Source organism: Engystomops pustulosus, chromosome 10 (assembly GCF_040894005.1).
Source record: "Engystomops pustulosus chromosome 10, aEngPut4.maternal, whole genome shotgun sequence".
Lineage (NCBI taxonomy): Eukaryota > Metazoa > Chordata > Amphibia > Anura > Leptodactylidae > Engystomops > Engystomops pustulosus.
In genome coordinates, this window is record NC_092420.1 from 21,701,714 (window position 1) to 21,719,188 (window position 17,475).

The 17,475-nt window shown below is 43.8% G+C and overlaps 1 protein-coding gene across 2 annotated transcripts in view; it reads left to right on the forward strand.

Moving 5' to 3' along the window:
* The first annotated feature begins 4,504 nt into the window (after nucleotides 1-4,504).
* Nucleotides 4,505-17,475, forward strand: part of DENND6A (DENN domain containing 6A) — a 43,597-nt gene continuing 30,626 nt past the window's right edge. Inside the window, exons 1-4 of one of the 2 annotated variants that reach the window (XM_072126720.1) lie at nucleotides 4,505-4,769; nucleotides 12,531-12,569; nucleotides 13,798-13,840; nucleotides 15,812-15,924. In XM_072126720.1, the coding sequence (XP_071982821.1) occupies nucleotides 4,626-4,769; nucleotides 12,531-12,569; nucleotides 13,798-13,840; nucleotides 15,812-15,924 (339 nt within the window). In that variant the 5' untranslated portion in view covers nucleotides 4,505-4,625. Of the gene's footprint in view, nucleotides 4,770-7,628; nucleotides 7,844-12,530; nucleotides 12,570-13,797; nucleotides 13,841-15,811; nucleotides 15,925-17,475 lie in introns of those variants that run through there. The other variant, XM_072126721.1, reaches the window with a different exon arrangement.

The window sequence follows — 17,475 nt, forward strand, 5'->3', positions numbered from 1 at the left end:
GACCAGTACTGATCACCCCTAACTTCACCAAGACCTTTATTGTGCAGACTGACGCTTCTGACGTGGGCTTAGGGGCTGTCCTGTCCCAAGTAGTGGAGGGTGAGGAACATCCCGTGACATTCCTGAGCCGCAAGCTCACACCCCCTGAGAAGAACTATAGCATCGTTGAGAGGGAGTGCTTGGCGATAAAATGGGCTCTGGAATCCCTGAGATACTACTTGATAGGGCGACAGTTTACACTAGTGACCGATCACTCTCCCCTCACCTGGATGAGTCAGGCCAAAGAGAGGAACGCCAGGGTCACAAGGTGGTTCCTAATGCTGCAGAATTTCAAGTTCACGGTGGAACATCGAGCAGGAAAGCTGCATGGGAATGCCGATGCCCTATCCCGTACCCACTGTCTGATGGCCAAAAGTGTTCGTCCCCACAGGGTCAAACAGAGGGGGAGGGTATGTGAGACACTGAAGGGGTTAACTGTGGATGGGCGGTATATTTCCCCTAGGTTTTGCTATTATGCAAGGCCTTAGACCCCTTCCACACTAGCGTTGCGTTTCACGTCAGGGTGCAATGCGTGAAAAACTGACGTTTTTGGCTGCGTTTTTGTTCCATTTTTCCTTGGAGTAATTAGCGTTTTTGCGTTTTTCACGCGTGTGTTGTTAGCGTTTTTTTGCGTTTTCGGCGCATTTTTCACGCGCGAGTCAATGGGAGAATCGAGCATTTTTCAAAGGGACCATGGTTTTGGATTAAAATGGGTTATTTAATTGAAAAATAATGTCTTCTGATAAGTTGCAAACATCTGCAATCTATTCTTCACTGTTCCCCGTGTATATTATCTCCCGACAAGTTAGCAGATGTGAAGAACAGTGAAGAATAGAATAAAAACAGTGAACACAGTGAACACAGGATCATTTAAGAGAAAAACACAGTGCAGAACACAGTGCAGAATAGATTACAGATGTTCGGCACATCTGCTTACTTGTCGGGAGATACGCGCGGAACGGTGCGAACAAAATAGCATGTGAAGAACAATATATGTGTGTGAAGAACAAATTGCAGATGTTTAAATACATCTGCAATGTGTTCTTCACACATATATATATTGTTCTTCACATGCTATTTTGGTCACCTAGCAACCCTTACGTTTAAAACGCATTGCACTCGCATTGCACTTGCAAATGCACGCGCAGAACTCGCGCGTGAAAAACGCCAGTGTAGAAGGGGCTTTAGTGCTGAGGTTGTGTTGTCCAGCACCTTGGACACAGGTGGTGGGAACAGCCAATCAGGCTAATAAAGCCGCTCAGCAGAGCTCAGAATGTTGTCTCTCTCTGGAAGGAGGCTGGAGAGCACACAGCACTGACCTCTCTGCCTGGAGCAGCCAAGTGATTTTGTTAGTGGTGAGTCAGAGAACCATTGTTTAGTTAGCACCCTGACGGGTAGGATATTATTTTGTTTTGATGCCTGAATGTGAAGGCTGTTTTATTTTGATTCCTGCTGAAATAAACACAGGCTAGACCTGTTTTGGACTGTACTTTGGTGTCACTGTCGTGAACTGCATCACAGCACCCCGCTACCACGGTCTCTACTGGGCCAAATCTCCCACAATATATATATATATATATATATATATATATATATATACACACACACTGTGGATAGGGCCTAACTTGGTTCGTGGGACAAACCCTTTAAGTGGTTAATTTAATTTTTAACCCAGATTGTGCCAAGCAGGCATCGCCCCATGCAGCAGCGATTTATGGGAACATTCATTTGAGCAAAGACAAATCACAGCATTGCTGCCTTCCCATTGTCTGCATCATCACCACAAATGAAATGTTTACTCTCCAAAACTCCAATAACAGTGCCAGACACTTTTGTAATTTGCTACTAAAAGTTATTATTGACACAGTATTTGCTAGTGCTTTGTCAGGCACAATTACCTTGCATGAAATAGTTAAAGGACACCTGTCATCAGGTCTCTGTCAGTAGTCTTGTCACTACTGCCTGTTACAGCAGCTCACAAGGATCCCATCCCAGGCTTTATCTAGTCAATTCATATATTAATCATTGTAAAATCATCATGGAGAGAGAAAGTGACATCGCCCCTGTCCCCCCTCCCCTCTCCTCCTCCTGCTCATGTCTGTGTGTAATGTATAGTAAAGCATTGCTAGTGTCTGTGCTTTACCTGCTGACATGCTGTGTTCTCTTATACACATATGAGAGACACAGTACACAAGTACTTGACATGTTCTGTGCTCTTATACACATGTGAGAGACACAGACATCAGCTACACAAGTACCTGACCTTTTCAGCTATACACATGTGAGAGACAAAGATATACACAGACACAGATATATACAGATACAGGCTGTCAGTCGTGTGTATAGGATTATCTCATACACACAGGCTGCAGGGGGCCCTAGCACCAGGAAGCACATGGAGGAGACATTACACCATTATACATCACATCATTATACAGACTGTCAGTCATGTGTATAGGAGTATCTCATACACACTCAGGCTGCAGGGGCACCAGCACCAGGAAGCACATGGAGGAGCCAGCACCAGGAAGTACATAGAGGAGTCAGCACCAGGAGTATCACGTCATTATACAGGCTGTCAGTTATGTGTATAGGAGTATCTCATACACACACAGGCTGCAGGGGGTGCTAGCAGCAGGAGTGTCACAACATTATACAGGCTGTCAGTCATGTGTATAGGAGTATCTCATACACACTGGCTGCAGGGGATGCCAGAACCAGTAAGCACATTGAGGAGCCAGCACCACGAGTGTCACAACATTATACAGGCTGTCAGTCAAGCACTGAACAGTATGGCTGGACTGCTGAAAATGATAATGATTGGGTCCATCTCAGGTCATTTGTATACAGCTTTAGTACCTGATTGTTTATGTTTACAGGCATGTAGAGGGACAATGAAGGGATAGGAACAATACTTTGTAATATCAGTTTATGAAAATATATTTAGTTTTGGGGGTTAAGTCTCTTTAAAGGGCACCTACCACCACAAATCTACCTATAAAGGTAGATCGGGTGGTAGGTGGATCAATGGGACGTGAGGATAGCCCTTTTAAGGGCTAATCCTCACGTCCCCGCACTGTTTTGTAAACTTTTATTACCCTGCCTGCGCAGCCCCGGCTTCAGAGCAGTGACCGCGCAGGCGCGGGCCTGCTGTTCTGCGCATGCGCAGACGGCAGGATCGGCGGACGAGGGGGCGCAGCTACGAGCAGCTGCGCGCCGCACATGGTGAGTAGGAGGGGTAATGTGGCTACCGGGGCGTGGAGTAGCCGCCTCGTGTAACCTCAGATGCGGCTACTCCACGCCCCAGTAGCCGCATAAGTAAATTAACATATTAGGGTAATAAAAGTTTATAAAACAGTGCAGGGACGTGAGGATTAGCCCTTAAAAGGGCTATCCTCACGTCCCATTGATCCACCTACCACCCGATCTACCTTTATAGGTAGATTTGTGGTGGTAGGTTTCCTTTAAGCTCTAAAGAGGCTGAATATGTGTGCACTCATGGCTGTCACTGCTGCAAGATGGCATCAAATCCCACACAAATAAATTACATGTGCGGTGGCAATGTCTATTCTCAGTCCCACACAAGCAGAACAAGGCCAGGTTTACACAACCTGTGCTGGAATTATTTTATGGTCCCCCCACAGTGCAGAGAAAGGCACTTGGAGCATCATAGAGATATGATACAAGGAGTCCTTGCTGCCCCAGTAAAAGAGCAGCACCAAAATAAGATCTGTGTGGCAGGACATGTCTCAAGTTTCAACTCTATCTACAATGCAAATGGAGATGAATGCAATGATCATACAAGAAGTTGTGGCCTCCCCAATCACCATTGGCCTCTGGTGCTTCTATGTGGCAGAGGCCAGTGGGAGTGATATTCATTAAACAGGAACAATAAAAAGAAGAGGAGAGGGGGTAAAAAATGTATAGGGTAGCTGGGAGGGGGTGCTAGTAAGGGAAACCTGGGGGGCCGCACAATGTGAGAGGCTTCCACAATATGAGGGGAAGGTGGGTGAGGACACATTAGAAGGTAGGGGGTCCACAATAAGAGGGGGGGGGGGACCACAATGTGAGCGGTAGCTGGGTGGGGGTTTGACATTAGGGGTTAGGGGCACAATTTAAAGGGGAGGTAAGGAATACACAAAATGCAAGGAGAAATTAGGGGGCCAAAATATAAGGAGGGGTTACTTCACAGAGGAAGGGCATTATAATTTGGGGGAGGAGGGATACATTAAAAGAAGCATATGGGAGGCCCAACAGAATAGAGGGTGTTATGAAGGGAGTTACAGAGAATGGGGCATGAGTGGGGGGCACAATGGGGCATTACTGTGTGTGTATATTTCAGCCTGGAAACAAATATCTATTATATATTTTATTTGCATATTTAGATTGATATAGTGTAGGAAGAACGTGATATCACACATGGACAGTCAACGGTTTTAAGAAGAAGTATTTCCTGGCGGAAGTTCCCCTGACAGGCCTCACGTCTCTGTGACGTCAGCAGTGTGCGCCCCGCTCTGCGGTCGCGGTGTGGTGACGTGCTGGGTTGTATTGATTGACGGCTGGATGGAGGCTCTGTACTAGTAGAGATGTCTTCGCTAGGAATGGAAGGGACGGAGGAGGCGCAGACCCCGGCCGGGGACCCGCTGGCTCTGCCGTGGGACCGCTTCTCCTCATGGCTGCACTGTATCTGTGTGGTGGGCTTCGATCTGGAATTGGGCCAAACTGTAGAGGTGAGAGAGGTCCATAAGTTGTGCGATAAGTTTTATTTTGATGGGATGAAGCCCCCTGTGCCCGGGCTGGGGGTGGGGGGCAGTCCCCTGCACACAAAGGAACTACATGACAGCACTTGTCACCCCCTCCCCCAACCCCAGCTCTAAGGAGCCTGGATGGTATATATACACAGTGTGCCTCCCCCTAGTATCATATATACACATACACACACACACTGTGTGTATTGTCCCAGTACTATATGTGCTGCGTGCCTTGTCCCAGTACTGTATGTATGTATATGTGCTGCGTGCCTTGTCCCAGTACTGTATGTATGTATGTGTGCTGCGTGCCTTGTCCCCGTGCTGTATGTATGTATGTGTGCTGCGTGCCTTGTCCCAGTACTGTATGTATGTATGTGTGCTGCGTGCCTTGTCCCCGTGCTGTATGTATGTATGTGTGCTGCGTGCCTTGTTCCCGTGCTGTATGTATGTATGTATGTATGTATGTGTGCTGCGTGCCTTGTCCCAGTACTGTATGTATGTATGTGTGCTGCGTGCCTTGTCCCAGTACTGTATGTATGTATGTATGTGTGCTGCGTGCCTTGTCCCCGTGCTGTATGTATGTATGTATGTATGTATGTGTGCTGCGTGCCTTGTCCCCGTGCTGTATGTATGTATGTATGTATGTGTGCTGCGTGCCTTGTCCCCGTGCTGTATGTATGTATGTATGTGTGCTGCGTGCCTTGTCCCCGTGCTGTATGTATGTATGTGTGCTGCGTGCCTTGTCCCCGTGCTGTATGTATGTGTGCTGCGTGCCTTGTCCCTGTGCTGTATGTATGTATGTATGTGTGCTGCGTGCCTTGTCCCCGTGCTGTATGTATGTATGTGTGCTGCGTGCCTTGTCCCCGTGCTGTATGTATGTATGTGTGCTGCGTGCCTTGTCCCCGTGCTGTATGTATGTATGTGTGCTGCGTGCCTTGTCCCCGTGCTGTATGTATGTATGTATGTGTGCTGAGTTCATCCATCTAGTGTGTGTACATGTCCTAGAAAATGTAGAGCAGGGCATAGATTTTGGGCCCCCCCCCCTTTTATGTTCATATACAATCTCAATGTAGGTTGCTCAGGAGCTATCAGGACCTGTAGCAGCTATTTTTGTGCCGTCCCTTTACACAGACGGTCAGTGACAATATCTGATTGTTGGAATAGACTATACAGGACACTGAGAATTTAAAATAAGGTTTTTATCAATATAGACCCTTGTCCCTTGTAACCAATGTTAGAAACATATGTCCGAGTACTGACTGTTTGCTGATGATATGTATCGCAGGCGTCTAAAGCCACGTTTATATTCTCTACAGGAGGATCTATCCACAGAATGTGACACAGCAGGTTCTGTGCAGTGTATAGGAGACATCATAGCACATAGGCCCAGATTTATTAAAGCCCCTGTGAGCCCTGCACGGGTATTTAAAGTGCGGCTGCACTTTTCCCGACGCACCACAAAATTCTGTGCTGAAAGGGTGGTTCTGGTCCTAAATAGGACCATGCGACACATTTATCATGCAGAGTCTGACAGAATTGTGGTGCACACTCTGGGGCACATTTACTTACATTGCCGCTGCAGTTCACTGAAAGTGTATTGTCCATCTATAATGGAGCGTGCGGCAGAAATCATGAACGTGTCGCTTCCCCGCTCAGGTCTGGCAGAGTTCACCATCTTTTTAGTGGTGCATCTTTAACATAGGGCATGCGACACTATTTGTATGTTAAATATAGTGCTCGGTCCGAATCAGTCCGATCTTCCGACGGCACGCACACTAATTTGTGCGCCACAAAAGGGTTGAGTGCGCCACAATCTTAAATACCGGTGCGAGACGTTTTAGCCATGAAGAACGTGAACAGTCCGACTAAAGTGGAGCACAAAGCCCTTAGCAAATGTGACTCTCTATGTTAAAGGTGCACCAAAAAAAAGTTGGAGCAGGGCAGAGGGCGCCATGAAGAATGGGTGCCAGAAATCCTGAATCTGGCGCCCCCTGCACACTACACAGGCAACTGCACATAGTACAGTTTGCAGTGTTTTTGATAAATGTGGTCCATAGTCTCCAGACTCCAGCTTTAAGACAACTGAAAATTAGAGTGTCTACTACAATAATATAACTACAAAAATGTCTAAATATGACATAATTTTTTTCTGATCTTCTATGGGTTTAATTATTGGATAGGAGCTAAATTTGAAGTGATGCCTGTGCCTTATCTGGGAAGTAGAGGCCTTTTCCTGCCATTGATTGTCGGTGGATCCAGAAACTACTGCCCTCTTTTCCCTAGTCATTGGGGAAGTCATCAATATTCCAGTAGTTAATATATGGGATGCGTTATTAGTCTATAACTTATGTAAAACATGTTCCCATTCTTGGGATATCTTTACACTAGTATTTTGTCTCTTGAACCTATGGCGGACATGTTGGAGAACCTCACTCGTTCACTTTTTGTGGCTTTTCTGCTGGTCAGGTGTCTTATTGTTTCCTCCTTATTGATACGTGTGGTGTTTGGTTTTTAGTGAATTTGTTTCTTTTTAAAACAAAAGTTGCAAAAAATCTCCATAAGTCTGAATCTGCTTCAAAAATGCAAATTTTTATGCCTGGACAGGGGCAAATGAGCCCAAGCAATATGAAAGGTCACAGACAAATAAAAAGAAAGGCAAGCAAAAAGATTGATGCCTGTGCCCCAATGTGCGCCATTGCTATTTTAGCTGACATTGTCATTTTTATAGAACTGATCAGCGTAATTCAGAAGTCACAGCGTGTTCTCTCCTTCTTGTAGTCTGCCATGTTCCAGATCAGATCTGAGATAAAGACGGAGCAGCCATTGTTACCATCTATCACGCAGCACTTTGCTCCGGAGTGTTGCTCATCTGAGAGAGTAAAGTCTGGAGGTTATTAGAAAATGAAATGACAATCACATCTCCAGACGATGCACGTTCTCTACGTAAGAAAACCGTGTCGAGCTTTGTTCACACCAGGGCGGACGAGTTGGAAAGACAAAAACTCTTATTCCCTGAGATTGAAATTCCTTCATCCATACCTCCTGTATGATAAGTAAGCATTTATAAAACAATATTATAATACAGTTGTGGAGCTTAATATATTTCTGGATTTTGTGATGACTTCTCAGCAAGCTAGAGGTTATGTAGTCCTAATGGTCGATCCGGGTCATTCCTGGGTCGCTCATGTACTTCGGGCCTCTGGTGCCTGAAGTGGTGGTTTTTGGCACCGGTTTCTGATCAGAGGCCTCCTGTAACCACAGGATGCATGTTATATATAAGGGGAAGTGACATACTCTGCTCCCAGGAGGCCATTGATGGGCTGAAGTGAGTTCTGTAGCCCCTGACACTTCTGGTTGGGAGTAGGTACCAATGACCCGGCATCAATCGGATTTTTCAGAATCCCATATAAACCCATTTAACAATGATATACTACTGGCCTTTATTTGGTAGAGATGACACCCGGGCCTTGGTGCAACCATAATCTCTGCAGCCCACTAAGTCACCCACGTGGCAACACCCATCCGTTAACCAGTTAGCTGCTCCCGTTGGGCTACTTGTCGGACGCTCCTTCCTTTGGAAGCACATGTGGATCTTATGTTTGTTGGTGCATGTGGGTCCGGTGTTGGCGGGTCCAGCTTTGAATAGATCCCGTGTTGGGACAGTTGATTGGGTTGTCCTCAGTGGTATGTTATAATAATTCTTTATTTATATAGCGCACACAGATTACACAGCGCTGCACAGAGCTTGGCAAATCAGTCCATGTCCCCAATGGGGCTCACAATCTAAACAACCTACCAGTATATTTTGTAGTGTGGGAGGAAACCGGAGGACCCGGAGTAAACCCACACAAACATGGAGTGAACATACAAACTCTTTGCAGATGTTTACCTGCGTGGGACTTGAACCCAGGTCCCCAGCGCTGCAAGGCTGTAGTGCTACCCACTCAGCTGTATGTGGCGTCATACATGGTTGTTATCATACATTGCAGCTAACGGGACTGTAGATGTGACCTTCTTATTTGTCTTGAGTTTTCTTTTAGTGACAGATGAATTTCAGATGACTCTTATTTACCGTGCAGCCCGCGATGCCAAGAACTAACTGTTCCGCTTTTACTTTACATGTTTGTGGTTTCTCGTCCCTGGCAGCAGATAAATAATTACCAGTCACAATAAGCCGGGGGACTGAGTACTAACTCTCTGCTTGTGATCACTGGCCTCAGTGCTTACAGGAGCAAGGACTATAAAGTTCATCACCGTAATTGTCCTTGTGACTCGTGAGGCCAGTGATTTCCTGCAATGCTAACAGGTCCCCCACTAATGTGATCCCTTTAACGAGTAGCTGGAGCAGGGTGAGGGCTTTTAGTGGATTTCTTTGCCTTGTAGCATTTAACGCTTTTGTATTATGTGATGTTTTAGTCCTACACAGAATCCTATTAGAAATATTTAAAAGGAAACTGTGTACCTATAATGTATTCTGTACTTATCTATAGACTCTAAAGTACAACAAACGCCGTGTAGACTGGATAAAAATAACCATAATTAAAGAAATCTACCAACAAAATCAAGCATGATAAACCTGAGACTCATAGATCCAGGCACCGGGACTGTGGTGATGTTCTAATATATTTATCCGTGGCCTCCTTCCTTCCAAAATCCAGCCCAGGACGTACCACGTTATTTTATTTATTTTAAGTGACTTGAAATGCAGTAGGAGCAAGGAGGTGACGACAGATCAGAATTATAGTCCCTTCTCCGGACCTGTGATCCATCCTGTTATGGGGACCGTAGACCTTCTTTCTACTGTGTGGGTGTTCCTCGAGGACGCCAATAAATTTGAAACCTGTAAGTTAATTTAAATTGGCATTTGGCACTTTGTGTAAAATATATTTGGCTTTTGCTTGTAGTTTCGGCACTCGGTCCCTAACTCCCTTACCCACACTGTTACATGGGTTCACACGTTCCTGTCCTCAGCGATCATTATCCGTTCACTCTGTCAGGCGACCAGGTATTGGTTACTTGTATACAATCTGATGTGATGCAACATGATGGGTCTTCCAAGGAGGTAAGTACGGTACTTTTTTTTTTTTTTTTTTTATACATACAAGATTGGACACAAAACCAAATCAACCCCTACACTCCTCAACAAATCATAAAACGCCTCTCAAACTATACATACAAAATACCAAAAGAACCAGAGCGGCAAAAAAACACTAATCTGTAAAAAAGTAATATTCTTTATTTAGAAGTAAATACATCAATTCAAACATATATAACCCTCAAATGGGGATTTTTTTTTTTTTTTTTGACGCGCGTTTCGCACAAATGCTTCGTCAGGAGGTGATGACATAATGCTGCATCTAACATTTTATACTTACCCGCGGCATCCCTGCATGTAGGAGCGCCCACCACGTGACGCGCGCGTGCCCTGAGGTCGCGCACCGGAAGTGCGTCACAGGAAACGCCGCTCCGCATCACATGATCGGAGAGACGTTGCCATGGAGACGACACTTGAGGGTCATATATGTTTGAATTGATGTATTTACTTCTAAATAAAGAATATTACTTTTTTACAGATTAGTGTTTTTTTGCCGCTCTGGTTCTTTTGGTATTTTGTACGTACAAGATTGGGTCCGGAGGTTTGTTCTTAAGTTGAATTTGTATGTAAGTCGAAACTGTATATTTTATAATTGTAGATCCAAACAAAAAAAATTTTGGCCCCAGTGATAATTGGAGTTTAAACATTTTTTGCTGTAATGGGACCAAGGATTATCAATAAAACTTCATTACAGACACCTTACAGCTGATCATTGCAGTCTGGGACTATAGTAAAGCATTCAGAAAGCTTCACTAGAGGTCTGAGGGGTCTGTCTGTAACTATGGGTTGTCTGTAAGTCGGGTGTCCTTAAGTAGGGGACCGCCTGTAGTTTGTTTCCTGCCCCCTACTGAGTTTTTATTTATTTCTTTTTTTTAAATAGAGGACATCTTATTTCCAAATGAAAACCTGGTTGTCTGTGTAATGTAACCCTGTAGTATTGCAGACTTGTAGACCCTTTGATTTGCCCTCTACCTTTCTCTTATGTTTTTTAGGTAAGGCAATGGTAAAGGGCAAATACTAGGAACTCTGAAGACTGGATGTCTGTAGAATCAGACTACATAGTTGTTGTCTGTTACTATGGAGATGCATAATCTGCCTCGCAGCTTCAGGAGTGAAATATTTCATTAAGAGAAATATGTTGGCGGACAAAGCCTTTAAGTACAGGCAGTCCCTAGGTTACATAAAAGATAGGGTCTGGAGGTTTGTTATTAAGTTGAATTTGTATGTAAGTTGAAACTATATATTTTATAATTGTAGATCCAGACAAAAAATTTTTTTTACCCCAGTGACAATTGGAGTTTAAACATTTTTTGCTCTAATGGGACCAATGATTATCAATAAAGCTTCATTACAGACACCTTACAGCTGATCATTGCAGCCTGGGAGTATAGTAAAGCATTCAGAGGGCTTCATCAGATGTCAGAGAGGTCCTTCTGTAACTATGGGTTGTCTGTAAGTCGAGTGTCCTTAAGTATGGGTGACAGTCTATATACAGAAAGCTTTAGAGAAAATGTTATACTTCTGTAATCTTCTCTCTAGATCCCAATAAACCCCCATGCCACACTGCATGGAAACGTGGCCTGAATGTCTGTGTTTTGTTTTTAGTTTAGTTTTTTTTGTTTTTTTAATAAATTGGGTTTCCATTTTCCACCTCGCTTTATGTTTGTACTGGACAGAAAATCTATATCTTGGTCGCTCACTCAACTGTTTGCAAGACACGTAGGAGAGAGACCTGCTAGACAAATATTAGTATTCCCTGAGCAGAAGACGTGGCTCCCTGTGACTGTATACAGAATGACCTGCACTATTAAACGGTTATCCCTCCAATTTGAGGGGGGGTAAAAGTATATAATCTTTGGGGGTCACTTAACCCCCAGTGATCACATCATTGGTTCTTCCCATGATCTCAGCAGTCACAATGAAGACCAGGGATTGTCCCTTGCATCGCATGCACAAGGGCGTTGTGAGCGACCAGTCATCATGGGAGCCTCTGGTGCCGTATAGATGGGTTACTATTGGATTTTTCAATTTCCCCCATATTTTAATGATTCTGTAAGGCGCAAATGTACCGTAACTACATTTGGGATCTATGATCCCAAAACCACCATCACTGACTTTATTTATATATATTTTTTTTAATTTTTCATAGTTGTTATTGCATCGTTCTGCATGTATGTTAATGACCCGTTTTGCTGACGGAAGGTAAAAGGTCATTTTTATCTCTCCCATAACCACAAGAAACTGAAATTCTGCGATAGAAAGTTCTTTGGCAGAAGATCAATATTGCAAAGTCCAGGGTGACCTCTCGGAAGACTCTTGTGAATATCTTGCATGTATTTTGTTCTCAGGTTACATCTTATGGCTGGGAAAATTCCACGAATGTCTCTGCAGGATCCGAGACTTGGCTGAGTCAGCAGGTTGTCTAATGCTGGTATATGGCACCATGCGTGCAGGAACTAGTGCAGAGGATTACAGTGTCATCTCTTCTGTTCATTTTGATGGTTTATCGATTAACTAAATAAATTTTGGAAAGGGGGAGAGTTGATGGTTTATATTTTTTTTACTTTTTTCATAGCTGTCATCACTCTGTGTATGTGCACCACTAACATTATCCACTGTTTTTCTTCTTTCTTTATGTATTGCAGGCTTTGTATCCTCCCCATGCTAAATTAACCGACAAAGAGGTAAGTCTACAAGATAATATTCTCTACGTAAAGGAGTTGTAGCACGAGAACCATATCTGTCATGTACTAACACAAACATAAACCATGTCCGTAACTCCAGTCTGCAATCTAATACAAGGGAAAATGAACAGAAAGCACATGTTATAATCAGGAATCAGTTTAATGTTGTGGATATTCACTGCGGATTTTACCCCTTGTAAATCTACAGCAAAATACATGTGTAACGCACATAGGACAGCTTTCATTATGGGGACTTTGCCCATTAAGGTTGCCTTGTAATCCATTGATGCTCCACTAGAGGGAGGTTCTTTCTGAAATAGATGTATTGGTTTAATGATAATAATTCTTTATATAGTAGCACACAGATTACACAGCACTGCACAGAGCTTGCCAGTTCAGTCCCTGTCCCCAATGGGGCTCACAGTCTAATTAGCCTACCAGTATGTTTTTGAGAGTGGGAGGAAACTGGAGGACCCGGAGGAAACCAACGCAAACTCAGAGAGAACATAAAAACTCTTTGCAGATGTTGACAGTGGGACTTGAACCCAGGTCTCCAGCGCTGCAAGGCTGTAATGCTAACCACTAAGCCACTTTGCCACTTTAAACCCATGCTTGGTGTTGAGGGGTTTCCCTGCCATGGTAGCAAAAAAACAGGCATTGTTTTCCTTGTCTTATCCTTGTCCAGGATAAGACAAGGAAAACAGTGCCTGTTTTTTTGCTACCATGGCAGGGAAACCCCTCAACACCAGGCAAGGGATTAAAGCAAACCAGTACATCAATTTCAGAAAGAACCTCCCTCCCTCCCCTGTAGTGGAGCAGCAATGGCTATAAGTGTCCAACACTTACAAGGCGGCCTGAATCAGTAAAGTCTCCGTAAGGAAAACTCTTACTTCGTGACCCTAGATAATAGCTTCTTACTCAGCCAAACCAGTTCCTTACGCTGTACTGAAGTAACACAATCACATGGAAACTAGAGTTAGGAGTCAGTTCCTTCTGGAATAGATACACTGGTTCAGTTTAATCCCACATCATGTCACTAGGCTTCTTGAAAGTCATGCTTGGTGTTGAGGGGACTGCCTTACACGGTAGCAAAAAGAGACATGTTCTCCTTGTCCCATCATCGAACACAGATATGCATATAACACATGCTTGAATATATAGAGTGATTTATCAGTAATTTATGCAGATCTGTCTATCTATATGTAATTTATTTGCTTTTATTTTACAGAAAACCAGCATCTGTTACTTGTCCTTCCCTGATTCTAATTCTGGTAGGTATTTGCTATCTCACCCCCCATGTCTGCTGTCAGGGAACTTTGTCGCTAGATATTACCCCACTAATCTACCCCTCAGGTGGGTATAAAATGTTGAATCATTCCCGTTTACATATTTTAAAAAAAAAAAGCGCAAAAGAACAGAGGAATATAAAAATGTGTCTATTGTTCTTTTTTGGATAAGTGTATCCTTTTATGAACTTTTTTTTTATTTTAAGGGATTTTCCGACATTATTTAAAGCTGTATAAATGGGCTGAGGGGGGGGAGGCTGTTAAAAAAAACAACTCACCTCGGTTGGAGCAGGGCCTCTGTTTAGAGGGGACTCCGACTACTTCCGTGTTTGCCTGATGCACCCATTTAACACCTGTCCCAGCACCTGACACAGCGATGTAGGGTGCTAATAGGGGGAGATTTATCACTTGATAGCGACCACACCCCTACTCGTCACGCCAGATATATCAGGCAACCTAAGCTCCTTGATCTATCTGGCAGGCGGCGCGGCCGGTGAGCACAACTGGGCCAAGGGCTTAGTTTTGCGTAAATCCTGCCTAAGGGTGAAGACACACATGGCGTTTTTGGGCCGTTTTTACTAAGTGCGTTTTCAGATCGTTAAAAACGCATGCGTTAAAAAACGCATCCGTTTTTTAAAAACGCATGCGTTTTCCGAAAACGCATGCGTTTTTGTCCGTTTTTCCAAAATTGCGCAATGAAAAACTGACAAAAACGGATGCGTTTTTTAACGCATGCGTTTTTAACGATCTGAAAACGCACTTAGTAAAAACGGCCCAAAAACGCCATGTGTGTCTTCACCCTAACTAAGGTTCACTGGTTTTCCCACCCTGTGCCCGCCCCCTCCACTGGGATGGCGTGGAGGTGGCGTAGTCGCTGGCGCGATTTTAATCGCAATTCCTGCACTGTGTAAGAATTTGCAACTATTCCACTGCTTCTATGCCTGATACTGGAGTAGAGGCAGCGACTAAATCTCCCCCATAATGTCTGATTTTTTTTTTTTTTTTCTTTTAAGGAAACCTACCATTTGATTCATTATGAAGCCAACATACTTTGAGACGGCTGTAGCTACAAGCTCCCATGTCTAATGTGTTTATCTAGGCAGCCAGCCTGACCCAGCTTTCCCAAGGTCCTGATTGTTATAATTGTTTTTTCATCAAAACCACTCAGCTCAGGGATTAACCAAGATATGATCCTGCATCAGAGTGGTTTTGCTGAAAAAACAATTATAGCATTCAGGTCAGGCTGGCTGCCTAGATAAACACATTGGACTCGGAGCTTGTAATTACAAATGGAGGTTAGTCAAGACATGACTAATCAACCTAAACTGCATCACTCATACACAGCAACACGGGGCTGGTGCAGCAATTGATTATTCTGCCTTCAGGTACAACCCAGGGATTACATCATCCTCTCCTGCAGTAAATAACTTATGTGATTGGAGAAGCGCTGAAGCAGCCATAGAAGCGACAGAGCCTCATTATCTTAGTGTTATATCTGTTTTATGAGCTCAGGGATGAAACAAGATATGTTTCTGCATCAGTGTAGCTACAGCAGTCTCAAGGTATGTGTGCTTCATAATGCATCAAATCAAATGGTAGGTTTCCTTTAAAAAAAAATTTTTCCCCCCAAAATAAATAAGAACAGTTATCACAAAGTGTACTGTCCTTTTAAATACTTCAGGCACTTGAAAATTCCTCTGGTTTCATACTATAATTCAGTAGCTATAAACTTGCCGCTCAGAACACAGACGCCATGAAGGTCACCAGGACGTTTCTGGGGCTTTACAATGGGGACAGCACTTTTACAGATAAGATTGATTTTGTGTTCCTTTTTGTGCCTAATGTGCACAGCCGCGCTTCCTGGTAGTCGGTGTGTTTTATTTTCCCTGATGAGAACATATCCTATTGTCTGGTGAGGGGTCCGCTAATAGATCTGCATTGTGCTTACTTCTTCAGGCTGCCTGGGAGACACACAGTTCTGCTTCAGATTCCGCCAGTCTAGCGGCAGGAAGTCTTCTCTACATTGTGTCCTGGATCACATGGACAGAGATTCACCTGTTTACCTAAAGGTTTAGTTACATTTATTCTTTATATGTACATAAACATACAAAATACTTATTATACCAGGGGGCCGCTATACCACGATTTCATAAATACAATGAGCTACTACATTTTCCAAAAATCTATAACCCTGCAAGATCTGACTGGTACTCCATCTTATTACACCACACTTTAAAGGGATTGGCCGCTTTACCTCATGTTTTGTGTAATGTGTAGAAGTGTGGGGGGCATGATACTAGGTAATTTGCCAATATACTATTAAATGGTTCTGATCCGCTTTATTGAACTGTAAAGTGAAGCCTCCTGTTTTTTTTCTAAAATTGCTGCAGATAAAGGGTCATGTGATCTCTATCTGTTCATGAACAATCGCCCTGCCAGGACTTTTATAATAGTATTCATGAATCGTACCAATTCATGAACAATCGCCTTGACAGGACCTTGAACTTATGTTCAAGGTCCTGTCAGGGCGATTGTTCATGAATTGGTACGATTCATGAATACTATTATAAAAGTCCTGGCAGGGCGATTGTTTATGGACAGTTAGAGATCACATGATCCTCCATCTGCAGCCATGTTATGGACAGGAATGTCTGACTGGTCGGGTAACGGACAGGAGGCTTCACTTCACTATACATTTATCAAGAAAACAGCAGAACTATTAATGGATGTATATTGGTAAATTACCTAATATCCTGCCCCCCACACTTAAACACAAAATTACAAAAAAAAACATGGGGTAAAGGGGCCACCCTTTTAAAAGGGTTGTCAGAAGTATTGAAGTAATCCCCTATCCAAATGATCTAGTTTCCAGATGAGGGTCCGACTGCTGGGAGCCTCACTGATCACAAGAACGGGACCCTAGCTTTTCAGAGAACAGGGTTTCTGTTGTCACTAATGGATGAGGCGGCAGGGCGAGCATATTTCTGGAAGCAGTCGGATATGATATCCCCATTGCTCCCATAGAATTGAATGCAGTGGCCGGACGTATTAACATCCTGCAGTTCCAACCATTAGTGAGTACAGGATCCCCGTTCCCTGGAGTCCAGTTCTCGTTATAGAGGCGTCAAAGCAATCAGACCATCACCGATCACCTGGTTAGGGGATAACTTATAAACTTTGGGCAGACCCTTTAAGAACCCTGCAGCATCAGGTGCTTGTCATTGAAAGCCAATGCTGGTCTCCAAAATGTGTGCGAGTATTACAGGACTGCAATATTGATTGCTTGTGAGGGCTGATCACCTGAAATCCCACCACCTCTTTTGCGAAATTGCAACCTTTACGTGAGTGTTATGGCCTCTTTACCAGAGCAGAGCACTTTGCATTGTTTAGTGGCTGTGCTTGGTACTGCAATTAAGACACATGAGGTCCCCAGCAGCTGACACTTTTTCGTCTACCTTGTTTGTAGGTAATAACTTTGTATTGCCACAACCCCTTTAACTTTAATTTTAGACCAGAAGCTCAAACTTATTGAAAATTCCAACTACAACTTTGTTTCTTTTCTCACGAGAAAAGTGAGTAATGGTGGTAACCACTGAGGGGGTCCCTGGTGCCAGTGAGAT